This window comes from Geotrypetes seraphini, chromosome 3, assembly GCF_902459505.1.
Source record: "Geotrypetes seraphini chromosome 3, aGeoSer1.1, whole genome shotgun sequence".
Lineage (NCBI taxonomy): Eukaryota > Metazoa > Chordata > Amphibia > Gymnophiona > Dermophiidae > Geotrypetes > Geotrypetes seraphini.
This window is the reverse complement of record NC_047086.1, coordinates 30,640,850-30,657,574: the sequence shown is the minus strand read 5'-3', so window position 1 is coordinate 30,657,574 and position 16,725 is coordinate 30,640,850. Positions and strand designations below refer to the sequence as shown.

The window sequence follows — 16,725 nt, the reverse complement described above, 5'->3', positions numbered from 1 at the left end:
ATCCAAGTCAGCCTGCTCACGTAACTGAAAGCTTCCTGCAGTGTTAAGTGAGCTGCTGTGGGTCCTTGTGTTTTACCACGAGAACTGTAGTGGCCCCAGCTTTCCTTAGCCGAGATGTGCACCACACATGGGATGCGACCTGCTCTAAATGCAGGTGTAGCTGCTCCTTCTTCCCCTGAACAATCTGATGTGACGAACTTGCTGTGTTCTCCCATGGCAAGTTATAGGATCCTCTATATTCTCTTTTGCATTCATCTCAATCAGACAACCAAAACACTTCACCGCACCAATAGTTCACTCTTGCCTCGGGAGATAAGATAGCCATAAGCAGGTCATCCTTGACTCAGATCTAACCATGAAAGACCAGGTCAACTCACTGGTCAAGAAGTTCTTCTTCCATCTAAGAAAGCTCAGAACCATTAGATCAGCCTTGAGCCCGACAAACTTCAGGATGGTGGTCCAAGCAATCCTCCTCTCCACCTACCTTGACTACTCTAATTTCCTGTATTGCTGAGAAAGACCTTAAAAGACTACAACTGCTCCAGAATACAGCAGCAAGGCTAATCTTACACAAGTATGCAAAAACAGGTTTCCCACACAACTATGATTGACTAAACAAGAGGAAAAGACCTCAGATGCTTGCGCCACATAGAGTATAGATTCACAAAGTGGTCAAAAGCAGGACAGGATCTCTTTCATAGGTCAAAAAACCTCTTGTAGCTGATTGGACGGGACCCATTTCGCCAGGGTTCTGACTTCGTCGGGGGACTTTTTTTTGAAAAACTCCAAAAAAGACAGGACGTCCTGCGTGCTTGTACGTGGTGAGCGTGTTGTCGGGGCAGCGGGAAGGCGCAGAGAGCAAGGCATGACCATCTGATTGCTGCCACCGCCAGGAAGAGGCTGCCGCCGGCGGGGATAACAGCGGTAGGAGAGTCGGGGCCCGAAAATAACAGTAAAAATTAAAAAACCCAGGGACACAAAACGCATGCGCAGACCATCTGCAGGGAAAGCAGATGGTCTGCGCATGCGTGGAAATTGCACATCAGCGATCCGGGCAGGCAGATGGGGGCGATCCTCCAATCGCCCCCCCCATCTTCATATTTTAGTTTGAAGAATTCATCGGACCTGCCCAGATCGGGCCCGATCGGGCGGGTTCGTGAATCCAGCCCAATGTTCCTTCCTATTTGTGCTAAAAAAACAACACATCCTAAAAGGTTGCAGCCCTTTTCTCAGAGCTGTACTTATGCAAATTGAATGACAAGAAACAATGCACTTCCCTGATCAGTCAGGCTTCAGGTGGCAAATAATGAGCATTAGATATTGCAGCTTATGTAGCATGCAAAATAGTCCAGTGACAAAGTGGCTTTGTTAGCCATCGATGTGGAGAAGGCCTTTGGCAAAGATGAATTGGAATTTGGGGGGGCTGTTATGCACAAGATAGTATTTGGAGGCCACTTTTACGCAGAAAACACACTTTTATACATGGATCAGAAAGTTCTATGAAGCTCCTGTGGTCCAAGTAAGAGTTAATGGAGTGCATACTGATTCTTTTTTTTTTTACATAGGTTGAGGTCCTAGGCAGTGGTTCCCTTTGGCCACACAGATTTTTGCTATCTCAGCAGAACATTTGGCTCATAAAAGTCGAGCTAATCCAGATATCATGGATATAATAGTAGCTAATACAGAAATAAAGATTGCTTTTTTTTTTTTTTCGCAGATAACATTTCACTCTCTGTTCAACATCTTGAGATTTTTAAAGGAGCTTGCAGACTACGGGGCCCTTGGGAGAGTTTAAAGCTCTCTCTGACAAGTCTGAAATTTTAACAAAGAAAGTAGAAATAGATGGGATGCTTCCACTTGGGATCTTTATTCATGTGCAACAATAGAACTCACTCAACATGGCCACTATTTCAGTACCTGAATAGGTACCTTCAGGAGTCTAAAATAATAACTGTTTCTGATCTTGTGTTGTTATATTTGAACACAATATACAAGGGAAACTTCAATTAGCTAAGGTGATATACAAAACAGCTCTCATTAAACTAAACTAAACTAAACCTTGAGTTTATATACCGCACCATCTCCAAATTGTAAATATGTAAAAAAATACCAATCAAAATCAAAAAGCTTTAAATGTGGTTTTTAGTGAATGCTCAGGCCCACAACTATAACTCTAGTGAAAATTCACGGAGTCATCTGTGTTGGAGACCATCATTGCGTGTTCACTGTTTCCACCACCAATTACCACAGAACAAACGTTCTATCAAATTCCAATGAACAATCAATTGGAAAGAAATTTTGAAACTTATCTTGGATATATGGTGGTAACATATATGAACAGTCAGTCAATCATCTCTTCTGACAAAGTTTTTGACTTCACAACTGTAATATTTTTCTCACAACTGTAATATTTTTCTGTATACAAATGGTTTCCTGCAAACGGCGGGAAAAACCATTGGGGGCTTTCATCCACTTGCTCAAGGAGGGACTTTGAGACCCCCCTGTATTAGACAGTATCTTTTGAGAAACTGAAAGAACAAGGGGACATCCGCTGAAAATCAGGGGGGTAAGTTTCATGGGGATACCAGGAAGTACTTCTTCACTGAAAGAGTGGTGGACCATTGGAACGAGCTCCCGGAGCAGATGATCGTAGCCAGCAGCATACAAGATTTTAAGAATAAATGAGATGCCCACGTCGGATCCCTACGAGGGTTGCATAGAGGAGGACAGCTTGGGGACGATTGATAGAGTGTAGATTGGGGAGGGTTGTTGGAGTGGGCAGACTTGATGGGCTATGGCCCTTTTCTGCCGTCATTTTCTATGTTTCTATGTTATTTGGAGTCTTAAAACTTTGATCTCCTACTTATGAACCAAACACTATATAGGGATTCAAGGGGGTTGAGGGATGGCCCTGATGAAATGGAACATTTGAAGAACTTATGGTCGACGTTAGGGAGATTGCTCTTGAAAATGTTTAATAAAAAGTTATTGAAACAAAAAAAAGATGCAATGCACTTCGGATTAACAAAAGATAAATCTGCTTATTTCCATTTCAGATGCAAATGGATCAGATAACTCTATCCCAATGGCATATCTTACCCTGGATCACCAGTTGCAGGTAAGAACTGTATGATTGTTGCTTTCTTGGGGGGTTGGATGTGTGGGAAGTGAAGAGGAAGTTGGTTTAGTCATTCGTTTTGCAGCTTTGGTTTTCAGGCTGAAGCAGAACCATCTTCTGCTGAGAGACACAAGGTTCGAATCCAGTAGTTCCCCCAACCCTGTCCTTGGGGACCCCCAGCCACTCGGGTTTTCAAGGTATCCCTAATGAATATGCATCACGAAATCGTGTCTCACTTGAATGCGTGGATGTTATAAATTCCTTTAAACTGTGGAACAAATGGAGAACTACATAAACAAGGGATTTTGAATTGATTTTGCAGGTAATGTAATGAAGAACTAACTATAAGCTACAGTGGTTGCTACTATTTTGAATATATGGGTGAATATTGAAGGAAAATTATAAGTGACTGTTTTAATGGGTGCATTAACTGGTGGATAGGGTTCTATTCATGTTTGTGATGATTGTATATTATGTAAGATGGTGTGTTATTGATATATTATATTTATGTGGAGTTATTTGAAATAGTTGAGATAATTAAATAATTAATATTAAATTGATTTGAGACTATTTGATTAGCTTTTTGTATGATTTTCAAGTTTATAAGGAATATGTACGAGAGAGCTTTGCAATCCGGCGCTGGATTGTTCTATCTCGGTGCATCTTCTGCCTGGAAGCGATGAGTCAGGGCTGCAGCAGCTGGAAAGCCCGAGTGATATCTGTCGCGTTAGGATTATTTAAAATATGCTGAGGCAACAGAGCTGCTTCAGGAAATTGGACTTCTGTCAGACTTAATTGATTTTGGTTTTCAATTTTTTCTTCCAGTTTATGAATTATTTTAAATTTTATTCCATTGTTTTTACCCCTATTCTTTTTGTTTTATTAACTGAATTCTATTGTTTAACGGTTCCTCCCTTCTATTCCTTTTTACATATTACAGTGGTACCTTGGATTATGAGCATAATCCGTTCCAGGAGCATGCTCGTAATCCAAAATGCTCGTTTATCAAAGCAAAGTTCCCCATAGACAATAGTGGCAACAGCAACGATTGGTTCCAGAACCCGGGGTATGTACCTGTCGGGGCCAGGTGCTGCAGCGCCGTCTCCTCCGTCCGCCTCCTCCGTCCGTCATGAAGAACAACCCCACAGTGCCGCTTCGGGGGGGGGGGGATGCCTTTAATGTGCCAGCCGCTGGAGAACTTGCAGTGCCGCTTCAGAGGGATGCCTCCTCCAGCCGCCGGCCAGCCCTCCACGTCGGATGCCCTTTGCATGCTGGAGAGCCCCCACCCGAGCCCACGCAGCCGAGCACTGCCCCACCCGCACGACACGCACAACGCCGATGATTGATGCTGTGTGCGTCACACACAACGCGCAGAGGGGACAGCACCCGGCCGCGCAGGCCCAGACAGAGGTCCTCCAACCTGCGGAAGGCACCCGACGTGGAAGGCTGGCCGGAAGACGGAAGAGGAATCCCCTGAAGCGGTGCTTCCTGGACTGTAAGTGCTCGTTTATCGGACCAGTGCTCGGTTTGCGAGTCAAAAGTTTGCTGAGTGTTTTGACGTCAGAGAAAGGGCGGGACCGCCTGAAGAGGAAGCAGCGCAGCACAGGGCTCTGAGAAGGGGCAGGACCGCCGGCAGAGGAAGCAGCTGGGCTGGCATCCGGAAACAAGATAGACAGCTTCTCCATGGGGGAGGGGGGGAGGCTGTGGGGGTGCGAGCGGTCCTTCGGGTGGGGGTGCAGGTGCGTGCGAGCGGTCCTTCGGGGTGGGGGTGCGAGCGGTCCTGCGGGGGGGGTGAATCGGACGTCGGGGGGGCATCAGGCTTTCAGGGTAGGGACAGGACTTCAAGGGGGAAAGGAGAGTCGGGGCGGGCGAAAAGAGAGTCGGGGTCTCCAGAGGAGAGTCGGGGCAGGCGAAAGGAGAGTCGGGCAGCATGCGCGGTATACGGGTGTGTGCGGTATATAAAAATTTCTGTACATAAATTTGTGTTTTTCGCGCGCTATACCCATGTGCGCATTTTACACGGGTGCGCGTTATCTATGTGAAAATACGGTACTTTCAATTGTTTAAACATTTAGGGCTCCTTTTACAAAGGTACGCTAGCATTTTTAGCACACGCACAGGCAGGGCTGTGGAGTCGGAGGAAATTTCGGGTACCTGGAGTCGGAGTCAGAAGTACAAAAAACTGAGGAGTCGGAGTCGGAACATTTATCTACCGACTCCATTTTTGAACTTGACATACCAATCACGAGCGATTCTTTCAGCTATAGCACCCACTATATACACAGCACAAATGTTGCGAGCAGCTTCTGCGGCCTTAGAACCTTGATTAAAAGCAAAAAGAAGGTGGTGTCGAAAATGCTCATTTCTCTCAACTTGATATTCCATTTTAACGATCTGAAAATTAACCAGTGCTGTGGAGTCGGAATCGGAGGAAATTTCGGGTACTGGAGTCGGAGTCGGAAAGTACAAAAAACTGAGGAGTCGGAGTCAGAACATTTATCTACCGACTCCACAGCCCTGCGCACAGGATTAGCGCGCTCTAGCCGAAAAATTACCGCCTGCTTAAAAGGAGCCCTTGGTATAATGTTTTTTTTTCCTTAGTTAATTTATAATTTGTGTTCAATGTGCCCTTCTTCAATCTTGACACATTTACAAAGTCATCGAATCCACTGAGCTGTTGGCTCATTGAATTCTGAGGCTTCATTAATTAAGAGCTCAGCCCAAAGTGATGGACTGAGTCAGAAACTGATTGAGTGGAAGACGACAGAGGGTAGTGATCAACGGAGATCGCTCTGAGGGGAGGGATGTTACCAATGGTGTGCCTCAAGGTTCTGTTTTTGGGCCTTTTCTTTTTAGTATAAATCATGTTTTATTGGTGCACTATCAGTAAATATACAGTACAGCACAACAGTACAACAAAGTCGCAAACACCAAACGTACCACCAAACACTTTTTCACCCCACCCAATGAGACCACCCCAACCCCCACTCCCAACCCGAACCCACACCATGAAATCCAACCCATACCCAAAAACTAGCAAGAAAGGAGTATGCTGAGCAAGCTGTTTTCTTATGCCGCTCAACACATAGCAAACAAAACAACCGAATCCCATCCTCCCTCCCACTGAATGGAATCCCCCCTACCCACCTAACTCCACATACTTCCCACCACTCATACCCCCCAGTCACACTCACCCAAACACCCACCAACCAACCCAGGGAAACAGCTAAGAGCATAGGGTATCAGCAACGAAATGAATTTAAGACCAGACTTCTGGCCCTAGGGGAAAGCGAGGCAATATAGGGGTCCCAGGTCTGCAGGAAAATCTTCGACCGCCTGACAGATAATCTAGCATGGCGCTGCTCCAAGAGCATCAAATTATGAAATCGATTCCTCCAAGCCCAGTAAGCAGGTGCTATGTCTTGCGTCCAAACGCTAAGAATGACCTTCTTTCCTATAACAGCACCTTTCCGGATCAACAACCGATGTCTCCGAGCAGGCACTCGCAAAGATTCATATCTATCCAAAAGCAAGCCTACCGGAGACATCGGAATAGCGTGACCAACAAGCCGCTCCAAGAAGCGGAGTACGGCTCTCCAAAAAACTTTCACTTGAGGGCATCCCCAAAATGCATGAAAAAAGGAGTTGCAACCCAACGTACACTTAGGGCAGATTGGAGAAGAAATGCCCCCAACCTTGTGGACCCACTCTTGGGAAAAATATGCTCGATAAACCACTCGAAACTGGCATTCCCTCAGTTCTGCACTAATAGAAATAGAAGAGATACGACCAATTAGGGAAGGAAAGTTCAAGGACTCACCAGGTATGCCCAAATCTCTACCACAGCGGTACTCCAAAGCCGTATAAGACTTCTGAGGAGTAAGCTGCCGCAACGCCCCATGCAACGCAGACACCGTCAAGCCACAAGCATCAAATTGGGCAAAAAAGAGACGAAATTGGTGACCCAATCGAAACCGTAAGCCCGGGCGTGCCAAGGACCTCACATAATGATGAATTTGCTGATACGCAAACAGACCTCCCACACCCAAGGAATGAAGCAGGGGAAAATCTCCCCAAGGTCTTATAGCACCCTCCTCGTCCAATAAATGCTCAAGAAGAAGCAACCCCTCTCCAGTCCATCGCACAAAGACAGGGTTATCACAGCCCGGCAGGAACTGCGGATTCCCCCGTATAGACAACTGATCCGAAACCTGATGGTCTCCCCCCAGCAACCCGACCAAGGCCTTCCAAGAAAAACGCCACGACCGCAGAATAAAACTGGATCGGAGCGCGGGGGGCAAGAGACGAACAGGCAACTGAGTCAACGAAAACAAGTGCCAAGGAGAGAAAAGAGCATTTTCAAAGTCCCGAAAAAGATAGTCATCTCTCCGTAAGCACCAGTCACCCAAGAATCGCAGCAAGCAAGCCAGATTATAGAGGCCGATATCCGGGAGTCCCACACCACCGATCCTCCCCGAACCGAACAAATAAGAGATCGATATCTGAGACTTCTTGCCCTGCCAGAGGAATCGGGTCAGCTGCCTATGAAGCCGTTGAAGATCACTAGGGCGAAGACAAAGAGGCAGCAACTGGAGTACATACAACCAGCGGGGAAAAATAACCATCTTGTACAAATGAACCCTACCGTAAAAAGAAAGAGGCAGAGACATCCACTGTGCAAAACTACCCTCTGTAGCGGCCAACAAAGCATCTACATTAGCACAATATATCCGACCCACACAGCTCGTGAGTTGCGCTCCCAAATATTTGAACACACCGTAATGGAAACTGCCCCGGCCACTCCAATCGCACCGCTTCGGTAATTCAGTTGAAAGCCCGAAAAATCACCATACTCCATAAAAAGCGACATAAGAGCAGGAAAGGAATCCCACGGGGAGGTCAAATGAACCAACAAATCGTCCGCAAATGCCGAAATCTTAAACTCTCGGCCGCCGAGATAAACACCCCGAACCGCCAGATTAGCAGAAATTTCGCGAATTAAGGGATCCAAGGTGAGCACGAAAAGGAGAGGAGACAAGGGGCAACCCTGTCTGGTACCCCGCTGAATTGGAAACCCCGCCGAAGAAACTCCATTAACCAGCACCCTGGCCTGCGGTTTGTGATACAACGCAGCCACCGCATCACTAAAGAAACCTCCCATACCATAATGTTGAAGAGTACAAAACAAAAAGTCCCACAAAACCCTATCAAGGCCTTTTCTTTTTAAACATTTTTATGAGCGATATTGCTGAAGATAAGATTGCCTCTTTGCGGATTATACCAAAATCTGCAATGGAGTAGACAAGCCGGATGGTTTGAATAGCATGAAGAAAGACCTGGTGCAGCTTAAAGAATGGTCTGAAATTTGGCAGCTAAAATTTAACGCTAAGAAATCCAAGGTCGTGCATTTGGGCTGCAAAAAACCTGAGGGAACAGTACAGTTTACGGGGTGAAGAACTTATGTGTATGACAGAAGAGCGGGACTTGGGTGTGGTTATATGTGATGTTCTTAAGGTGGCCAAACAGGTTGAAAAGGTGACAGCAGAAGCTAGAAGGATGCTATGGTGCATAGGAAGAGGTATGGCCAGTAGGAAAAAGGATGTATTGATGCCCCTCTATAAGATTCTGGTGAGACCTCCTTTTGAATATTGTGTACAATTCTGGAGGTCGCTCCTTCAAAAAGATAGAAAAAGGATGGTGTCGGTCCAGAGGAAGGCTACTAAAATATGATGTGTGGTCTTCGTCGTAAAGTGTATGGGGACAGACTTAAAGATCTCAATCTCAATGGCCTAGAGGGTCTCCTAGCACAAGAATCCATGCTAACAGCAGATGCCTTTCCTCCAAGCAAAATGAAGCTGCCTGTGGCTAACAGACCACTATCACGCCACTACTCCATAGAAGATGACGTGCTACCCTACGTTGACTCGTTACCATTTGAAATAAGCCCTGATAGTGATTTTTCAGAAGATAGCTCTGTTTTCAGTGGAAAAAATACATACAACCAAGAAACCATTATCCCGGCCAATAAGGTTATTTTAGAAACGAAAATGGTAAAAGACCAAATAACGACACGTGACGAACTCCTTCAGGAAACAGTATTTAAGGGAAGCTCTGATATTTTTATGGAGGGACCACAAAAAGACTTGGATGCTGCAAGTGATTTGGACATTGAGTTATCACATACATCAGGACCAAATGAGGTCCCCAGAACTGTGCAAGTTTTTCAACAGTTTCCTGTGGATCCTGCACAGCTACCAGAACCAGAACCGATAGGTTGTATGTTGAGATCTCAATCTGTATACTTTGAAGGAAAGGCAGGAGAGAGGAGATATGATAGAGATGTTTAAATACCCACGTGGCATAAATGCGCATGAGTTGAGTCTCTTTAATTTGAAGGGAAGTTCTGGAATTGAGATGGCATAGGATGAAGTTAAGAGGTGATAGGCTCAGGAGTAATCTAAGGAAATACGTTTTTTTAACAGAAAGGGTGGTAGATGCGTGGAACAGTCTCCTTGAAGAGGTGATGGAGACCGAGACTGTGTCTGGATTCAAGAAAGCCTGGGATAGGCACTTGGGATCTCTTAGAGAGAGGAAGAGATAACGGTTACTGCGGCTGGGCAGACTGGCTGGGCCATTTGTTCTTTATCTGCCATTATGTTTCTATTTTCACTTACAAAAGCAAACATTCATAACTCCAGGCAAAACATTTTCAGAGGAAGAGCATATAACTGAACTTCTAATGGTTTTTCTTGCTATTATATGCAATGTTTTGTTTGTGTTCCCAGTTAAGTAGTGCCTATTTTTAAATCATTTTTGTAAATTGTTGCCTTGTGACTGATAAGGAATAAATAACAACTTTTTGTTTCTTTACTAAAGTGATCTCTTTTGTAGAACATGTAATACCCCCTTGTAGTATGAGCTGGGTGGAATCGCCCTTGGGCAGCTTCCTTCCAGTCCTGGAATGATCAGCACTTGGTGCCTCCATCTGGGGAAGAAAGGTGTTCCCCCTCCCCACCCTGTTTTTCACCCCCCCCCCCCCCTGTTTTTCACCTAGCTAACTAAGGGCTCCTTTTACTAAGCTGCGCTAGCGGTTTTAGCAAATGCTGCATTGCCGTGCATACTAGATGCTAATGCCACCATTAAGCTGGCGTAAGTTTTTACACGTAGCGCGGGGGTTAGCACACGCTAAAAACGCTACCGCAGCTTAGCAAAAGGAGCCCTAAATGTATCAAAATTTTTACTTTTTTTCAGAGGCCTCAAAACCTTAGCAGTAGAATGGTTCATAGACAACTCGGCGAAAGACAAAGGCGCGCGCCGACAACTGAGCGCAAGATGGAGGCGCGTGCCGAAGAAAATTACAGTTTTTAGGGGCTCCGACGGGGGGTTTTGTTGGGGAGCCCCCCCCCCAGTTTACTAATAGATATTGCGCCGGCGTTGTGGGGGGGTTTGGGGGGTTGTAACCCCTCCACATTTTACTGTAAACTTAACTTTTTCCCTAAAAACAGGGAAGTTTTCAGTAAAATGTGGGGGGTTACAACCCCCCACAACGCCCCCACAACGCGGCGCGATCTCTATTAAGTAAAGTGGGGGGGTTCCCCCCCACCGCCCCCCCCGTCGGAACCGTAAAAACAGTAATTTTCTGTGGCGCGCACCTCCGCGCTGCGCTCAATTGTCTGCGCGCGCCTTTGTCCCGGTGCACTTTTGACCTGACACCCAGTAGAATTCTATAATTTGGGGAAACTTTTTCCTGTTTCAACTAGTTTAACTATCGATAAAGCATAGCAAGCAGTAATGTTTTAGGAAGAATGGAGTCTTATATTAGGTACATGTAATTCTAACCAGTCGCTTAAACACTTTGTTCTCAGTCATACAGGGGGTCTAAAAACTAATGACAGAATAATAAATTCTAAGAGACACTGGAAGCCAATTGAAGGCCTTCTAAAACTGGATTGTGATAGTTCCGTTTTAGTACACGTAACATATATTCTGTAGTGCTCTGGATAACTGCAGTCTGCAAATTTTGCTTCTTTTGCAGTTCTATTGAAAGAGAATTGCAATAATCTAAACATACAGTCACATACCATTACAAGGACTAAAATCATCTCTAGTTACATAAGGCAGAGATTGCAAATCTATAAGTACGTAAGTGGCATCTTTACGACTGCCGTAATATGAGCCTGCATGTTCACTTCAGAATCAAGAATGGCCTCTAGAAGTTTAATTTTAGTATTTGCTGACAGAAGGTTATATTCAGGGGTTAACTGAGGTAAGGACAAGGTCTCTTATTCCAAAGAACTTAAGTTTTGAGAGGATTTGGCACTATTATTTATTTGTTTGAATATTTTTAAGTTTCATTCATTTCCAAAGTAAATCTATACTTCATCTGCATGCTTGAAACAATTTAACTCAGTGTCCTTAACCCTTTCAGGACCAAGGGACATATTTGTCCCATAACTTTAAAATCCTATACATTTTGATTGGGATAGTCTACAGTTCTAAATTTGATATGTACGGATTCCATATGATACTGCCTTTATGTAAACAAACTTGTTCCGACATTCATTCATTAGCGTCGTTGCCAGATTGACGAGAAGATTCACTTGCCACACTGTCCATAAGCCAGAAGTGTGATTTAAAAAAAAAATAATAATGATATTTCACAAAAAAAATCAATTTTTTGGCATCTGCAAGCCCTTTTTACCATAAAAATGTCGTCAAAACCACAAAAATTGGCCTACGATCCTTATGGTCCTGAAAGGGTTAAACAGCCTGGGTATAAATATTGAAGAGCAGACATGACGATTCAGATCCTTGTGGTGCACTGTATGTAAGCTTCTATGGGACTTGTACATTTATTTGTCAGATCCTGTACTCCAGGAAAGAAAAAAAATCCAGACTAGTACCATGTCATTGATGCCCAAAATTGTCAGATGATTAAGCCACATATCACATTCCACAATTACATTACATTAGTGATTTCTGTTCCGCCATTACCTTGCGGTTCAAGGCGGATTACATAAGAATTGTCATGATATTATGAAATATATAAGGCGGATTACATAAGGATTGTCGTGAAATTAGGTAATACATAATGGGTAATTTGAACATTTTAGATTTGATAAGGAGTAAATAGTATAGTAGGTGAAGTTTGGGACAGATCTGGTTGTGTTAAATAGGTTTTATGTATTTTTTGAAGAGTAGGATTTTTGTTTCTTTTTTGAAGGTTTTCTAATCTGTGGTTGAAGGCAGCAGATTGGTGAGTTGTCTGTCTAGTTTTGCTGCTCTGGTGGCCAATAGGTTGTCATATAGTTTTCTTCGTTTGACATTTTTGGTTGCCAGGTGTGTGAATGGTGAGTGGGTTCTCCTGTGTCTGGTTGAAATGGATTGAGTTAGTCGGTTGTTCCAGTAGGTTGGGCTGTCTCCGTTATAAAGCTTTGAATAGTGGGCAATAGAATTTAAATAGTTCCAGCCATCACCAATGAATCCATTCATTTATCTAGACTCTTACCAAAATTGTTAAGGTTATCAGTAAGAGCTCTGTGCTGTAGCCTGTTCAGAAACCCAACTCTTCCAACAGTTCTCTTTACTCCTCTCCTTCCTTTATCTTGGAACGTTTACAGATTTTTCTTTGCAAGAGGTAACCAACAATTTAAATGATCTCTTCCTTCCAAGAAAGGGATAAAAGGAGTCAAGATTTTTGTTCAATCTTTTGACTTTTAAGCTTTCTCAACTTTGGAATGATCTCCCACTCCTTTTAAGGAGTTCACTTCAACTTTCACTTCAACTTTTTCGTAAATCTTTAAAAACCATTTTATTTGCTAAACACTTTGAAAATTAATCTCCCGAAACTTAGTCTCATTCCTCATGGTTTTTATTTGTTAACTATTGTAAACCGAGTCGAGCTTTCTCCGGTATATAAAGCCAAGCCTTAGTCTCTGATCTACTTATTGCATATCGACTACTCTACCAATGTAATTGACAATATTCTCTGTAACATCGCTGTCTGTGTACAGTCTCTTCTTCTGTAAACCGCTCTGAACTGCTTCTGGTATTGCGGTATACAAAATAAAGTTATTATTATTATTAGACAGTTATTAGTTATTGGATTATTTGTAATCCGCTTTGGATAAAGGCAGAATAGAAATAATAAATTCAACTAATCAAGGTTGGTATAACATTCTCGGCAAATGCAGTGTCTAAATTTTCCTTTCTCAGTTACAGACCAAATAACTAATTCTTTTAAACTTCTCAGATAAGTCCTTGAATGAAGCATTAGCAGTATATTTCAAAGAATTAGCTGATCTCTCCGTAGTCCTTTTATATGCCAGGCTAGGGTTGCCAGATGGTCTGGGAAGACCCTGACATGTTCTCTTTTTCGAGAACTATCCGGGTGCCCAGAGGGATTTCCAAAACCTTGGGCAGTTTGTCTGGGTTTTGGAAGGCCCCAAGCTTGGGGTGGCGTGTGGAGGGCCTGCGAGCATGCATGGACGTCGACGTGATGACATCACACACAAGTGCGCATGCCTGTCGCATCATCGTGTCAATGTTCATCAGAGGCCTTCCAGATGCAGCCCTGAGCTTGGGAAAGAAGAGACAAGGTTCGTGGGGGGGGCGGGACCAAAGTGTCCCTTTTAAAAAAAAAACAAAAAACTACAAAATCTGGTAACCCTACACCAGGCTAGGGATCCAGTGTACAGCTGCTAAATATTGCCACTGCCAGGATAAATGTCATTCATTGTTAGGTGACCAAATGAGCCTGCCTTAGGCAGAATGCAAAATGCCCAATTCTTAAATAATACATCTAAAATCAAGGTTTGGTTGAAAGGATCAACTTTTTGTTCAGAATATTTAATAAATTTGCTGTCATTTAAAGCATTGGTCCCCAACCCTGTCCTGGAGGACCAACAACCGTTCGGGTTTTTGAGAAAGCCCTAATGAATATGCATGGAGTAGATTTGCATGCCTGTCACCTCCATTATATGCAAATCTCTCTCATGCATATTCATTAGGGCTATCCCGAAAACCCGAGTGGCTGGTGGTCCTCCAGGACAGGGTTGAGAACCACTGATTTAAAGCATAGTCATTTTAAAGGTGTGAGGGTGGGAATGGTTGACTGGTTAGATTGTTTTTTGCAGATTTTCAACAACCTCCAGTAAAGCTTTGGAGAAGTTTTTGTTTTTGGGGTTTTTTTTCTTGAGAGATCTCAAGAGAAATATCGTTATCTCTTTTTGAGTGGTAAACGTTAAGACAGGGATGTCAAAGTCCCTTCTCGAGAGCCGCAATCCAGTCGGGTTTTCAGGATTTCCCCAATGAATATGCATGAGATCTATTAGCATACATATTATTATTATTATTATTACAATGAAAGCAGTGCATGCAAATAGATCTCATGCATATTCATTGGGGAAATCCTGAAGACCCGATTGGATTGCGGCCCTCGAGGAGGGACTTTGACACACCTGCGTTAAGATGTCTCCTCTATAGAATTTTATCGTCCTCATTTGAATGCTAGGCTTCTCTTTTCTCTCCTTTCTTCTTCATATTGCATCTTGTTTCCCAACACGTTTGATGTGGAAAAAAACCCTCAGGCAGCTAATTCCATTTCCAGTGAACATGCATGAGAGAGATTTGTATACCAAGAAGGCAATGCAAACAAATCTCTCTCATGCATATTCATTGTGGATATCCTGAAAACCTGGCCTGCCAGTAGATCTCGAGGACCGGACTTGGGCAGCCCTGTTCTAGACAGATGGGTTATTTCCCCATAGCCACGTGCTGCTGCAGAAGGAATCCACTCCGGATTTTTCACTCTGCCTCTGCTGTACTTCACTGGGTTCTCTAGCTCCACCTATAGTTAGTGCCCAAGCACTGAGAGCCACCCAATACGCGAGAAGTAGAGGCACCTGTAGCACCAGGCTTGAACAAATTCCCAGCATGTACCGAATTGCCATTTTAATAAAATTTTTCATGTTGACGGTCTCGTGCGACTCCTCTGAACCACTGATATTGGACAACAATGCATAAGTACTTTGATGCCCCTTTACTCAGAAGCTATTTTCCTCCATCGGAATGTTGGAGAAGTTTGCTTTTAAGTTTTTCAGTATTCACTTTTTATTGTTGTGGCAGTCTGAGATCGGCAAAGGAGAATATTTACTGACTGCGTGTCTCATTCAAACCTGAACACATTTACATAAGAATAGCCATACTGTCAGACCAATGGTCCATCCAGGTCCCGAATAGTAGCAACATTCCATGCTACCAATCCCAGGGCAAGTAGTGGCTTTCCCCATATCTGTATCAATAGCAGACGATGAACATAAGAATTGCCATGCTGGGACAGACTGAAGGTCCATCAAGCCCAGTATCCTGTTTTCATCCGTGGCTAACCCGGGTCCCAAGTACCTAGCTAGATCCCAAGTAGTAAAACAGATTTTATGCTGCTTATCCTAGGAATAAGCAGTGGATTTCCCCAAGCCATCTCAATAATGGCCTATGAACTTCTCTTTTAGGAAATTATCCAAACCTTTTTTAAACCCTGCTAAGCTAACTGATTTCAGCTCATTCTCTGCCAACGAATTCCAGAGTTTAATTACACATTGTATGAAGAAATATTTTCTCCAATTTGTTTTAAATCTACTACTTGGTATCTTCTCCACATGCCCCCTAGTCCTAGTATTTTTGGAAAGAGTGAACAAGCGATTCACATCTACCCTTTCCACACCACTCAGTATTTTATAAACCTCTTTCACCCTTAAGCCTTTTTCACCCTTTCACCCTTAAGTATTTTATAAACCTCTTTCACTTCTCCAAGCTGAAGAGCCCTAGCTGCTTTAGTGTTTCCTCATAGGGAAATCATCCCATTCCTTTTATAATTTTCATCACCCTTCTCTGTACTTTTCTAATTCCTCTATATCCAGGAATTTATCCAAACTTCTCCAAACTTTTTAAAAACCAGATAAGCTAACTGCTGTTACCACATCCTCTGGTAGCAAGTTCCCAAGCTTAACTATTCAGTGAGTAATAAAAAGTATTTCTGTGTAACTTTAAAGTGTTCCCTATTCTTTGTACTTTTTGAAAGAAAAAAAAACCCCAATTAATTCACGTTTACCTGTTCAACACAACTCAAGATTTTGTAGGTTATACCCCCCTCACCCCCATTACTTTACTTTTCACATCAAACCTTTATCTTGTAATCATTGCTCATTCTAAAAGACAAATAACCCTAAGTCTGTGGCCTTCCGTGCATTTATTTCAATATACAGCATCAAGACTGTCCAGAGCGCTAATAGATACAAGAGCCGGTGTCAGGTTAAAAGCGCGCCGGGACAAAGGCACGCGCAGACAATTGAGAGCAGCACAGAGGCGCGTGGGTGTCAGGTCAAAAGCGCGCAGGGACAAAGGCGCACGCAGACAATTGAGCGCAGCGCGGAGGCGTGCGCCGCAGAAAATTGCTGTTTTTACGGCTCCAACGGGGGTGGGGGGGAACCCCCCCCCACTTTACTTAATAGAGATCGCGCCGCGTTGTGGGGGGTTGTAACCCCCCACATTTTACTGATAACTTCACTTTTTCCCTGTTTTTAGGGAAAAAGTTAAGTTTACAGTAAAAT

The 16,725-nt window shown here is 43.7% G+C and overlaps 1 protein-coding gene across 3 annotated transcripts in view; it reads left to right on the top strand.

Moving 5' to 3' along the window:
* MAP3K7 (mitogen-activated protein kinase kinase kinase 7) overlaps positions 1-16,725 on the top strand; it is a 207,799-nt gene that overhangs the window by 162,009 nt on the left and 29,065 nt on the right. For all 3 annotated transcript variants that reach the window (XM_033937843.1, XM_033937842.1, XM_033937841.1), the window contains one exon: positions 3,057-3,118. In XM_033937843.1, coding sequence (XP_033793734.1) covers positions 3,057-3,118 — 62 coding nt within the window. The remainder of the gene's footprint in view (positions 1-3,056; positions 3,119-16,725) is intronic.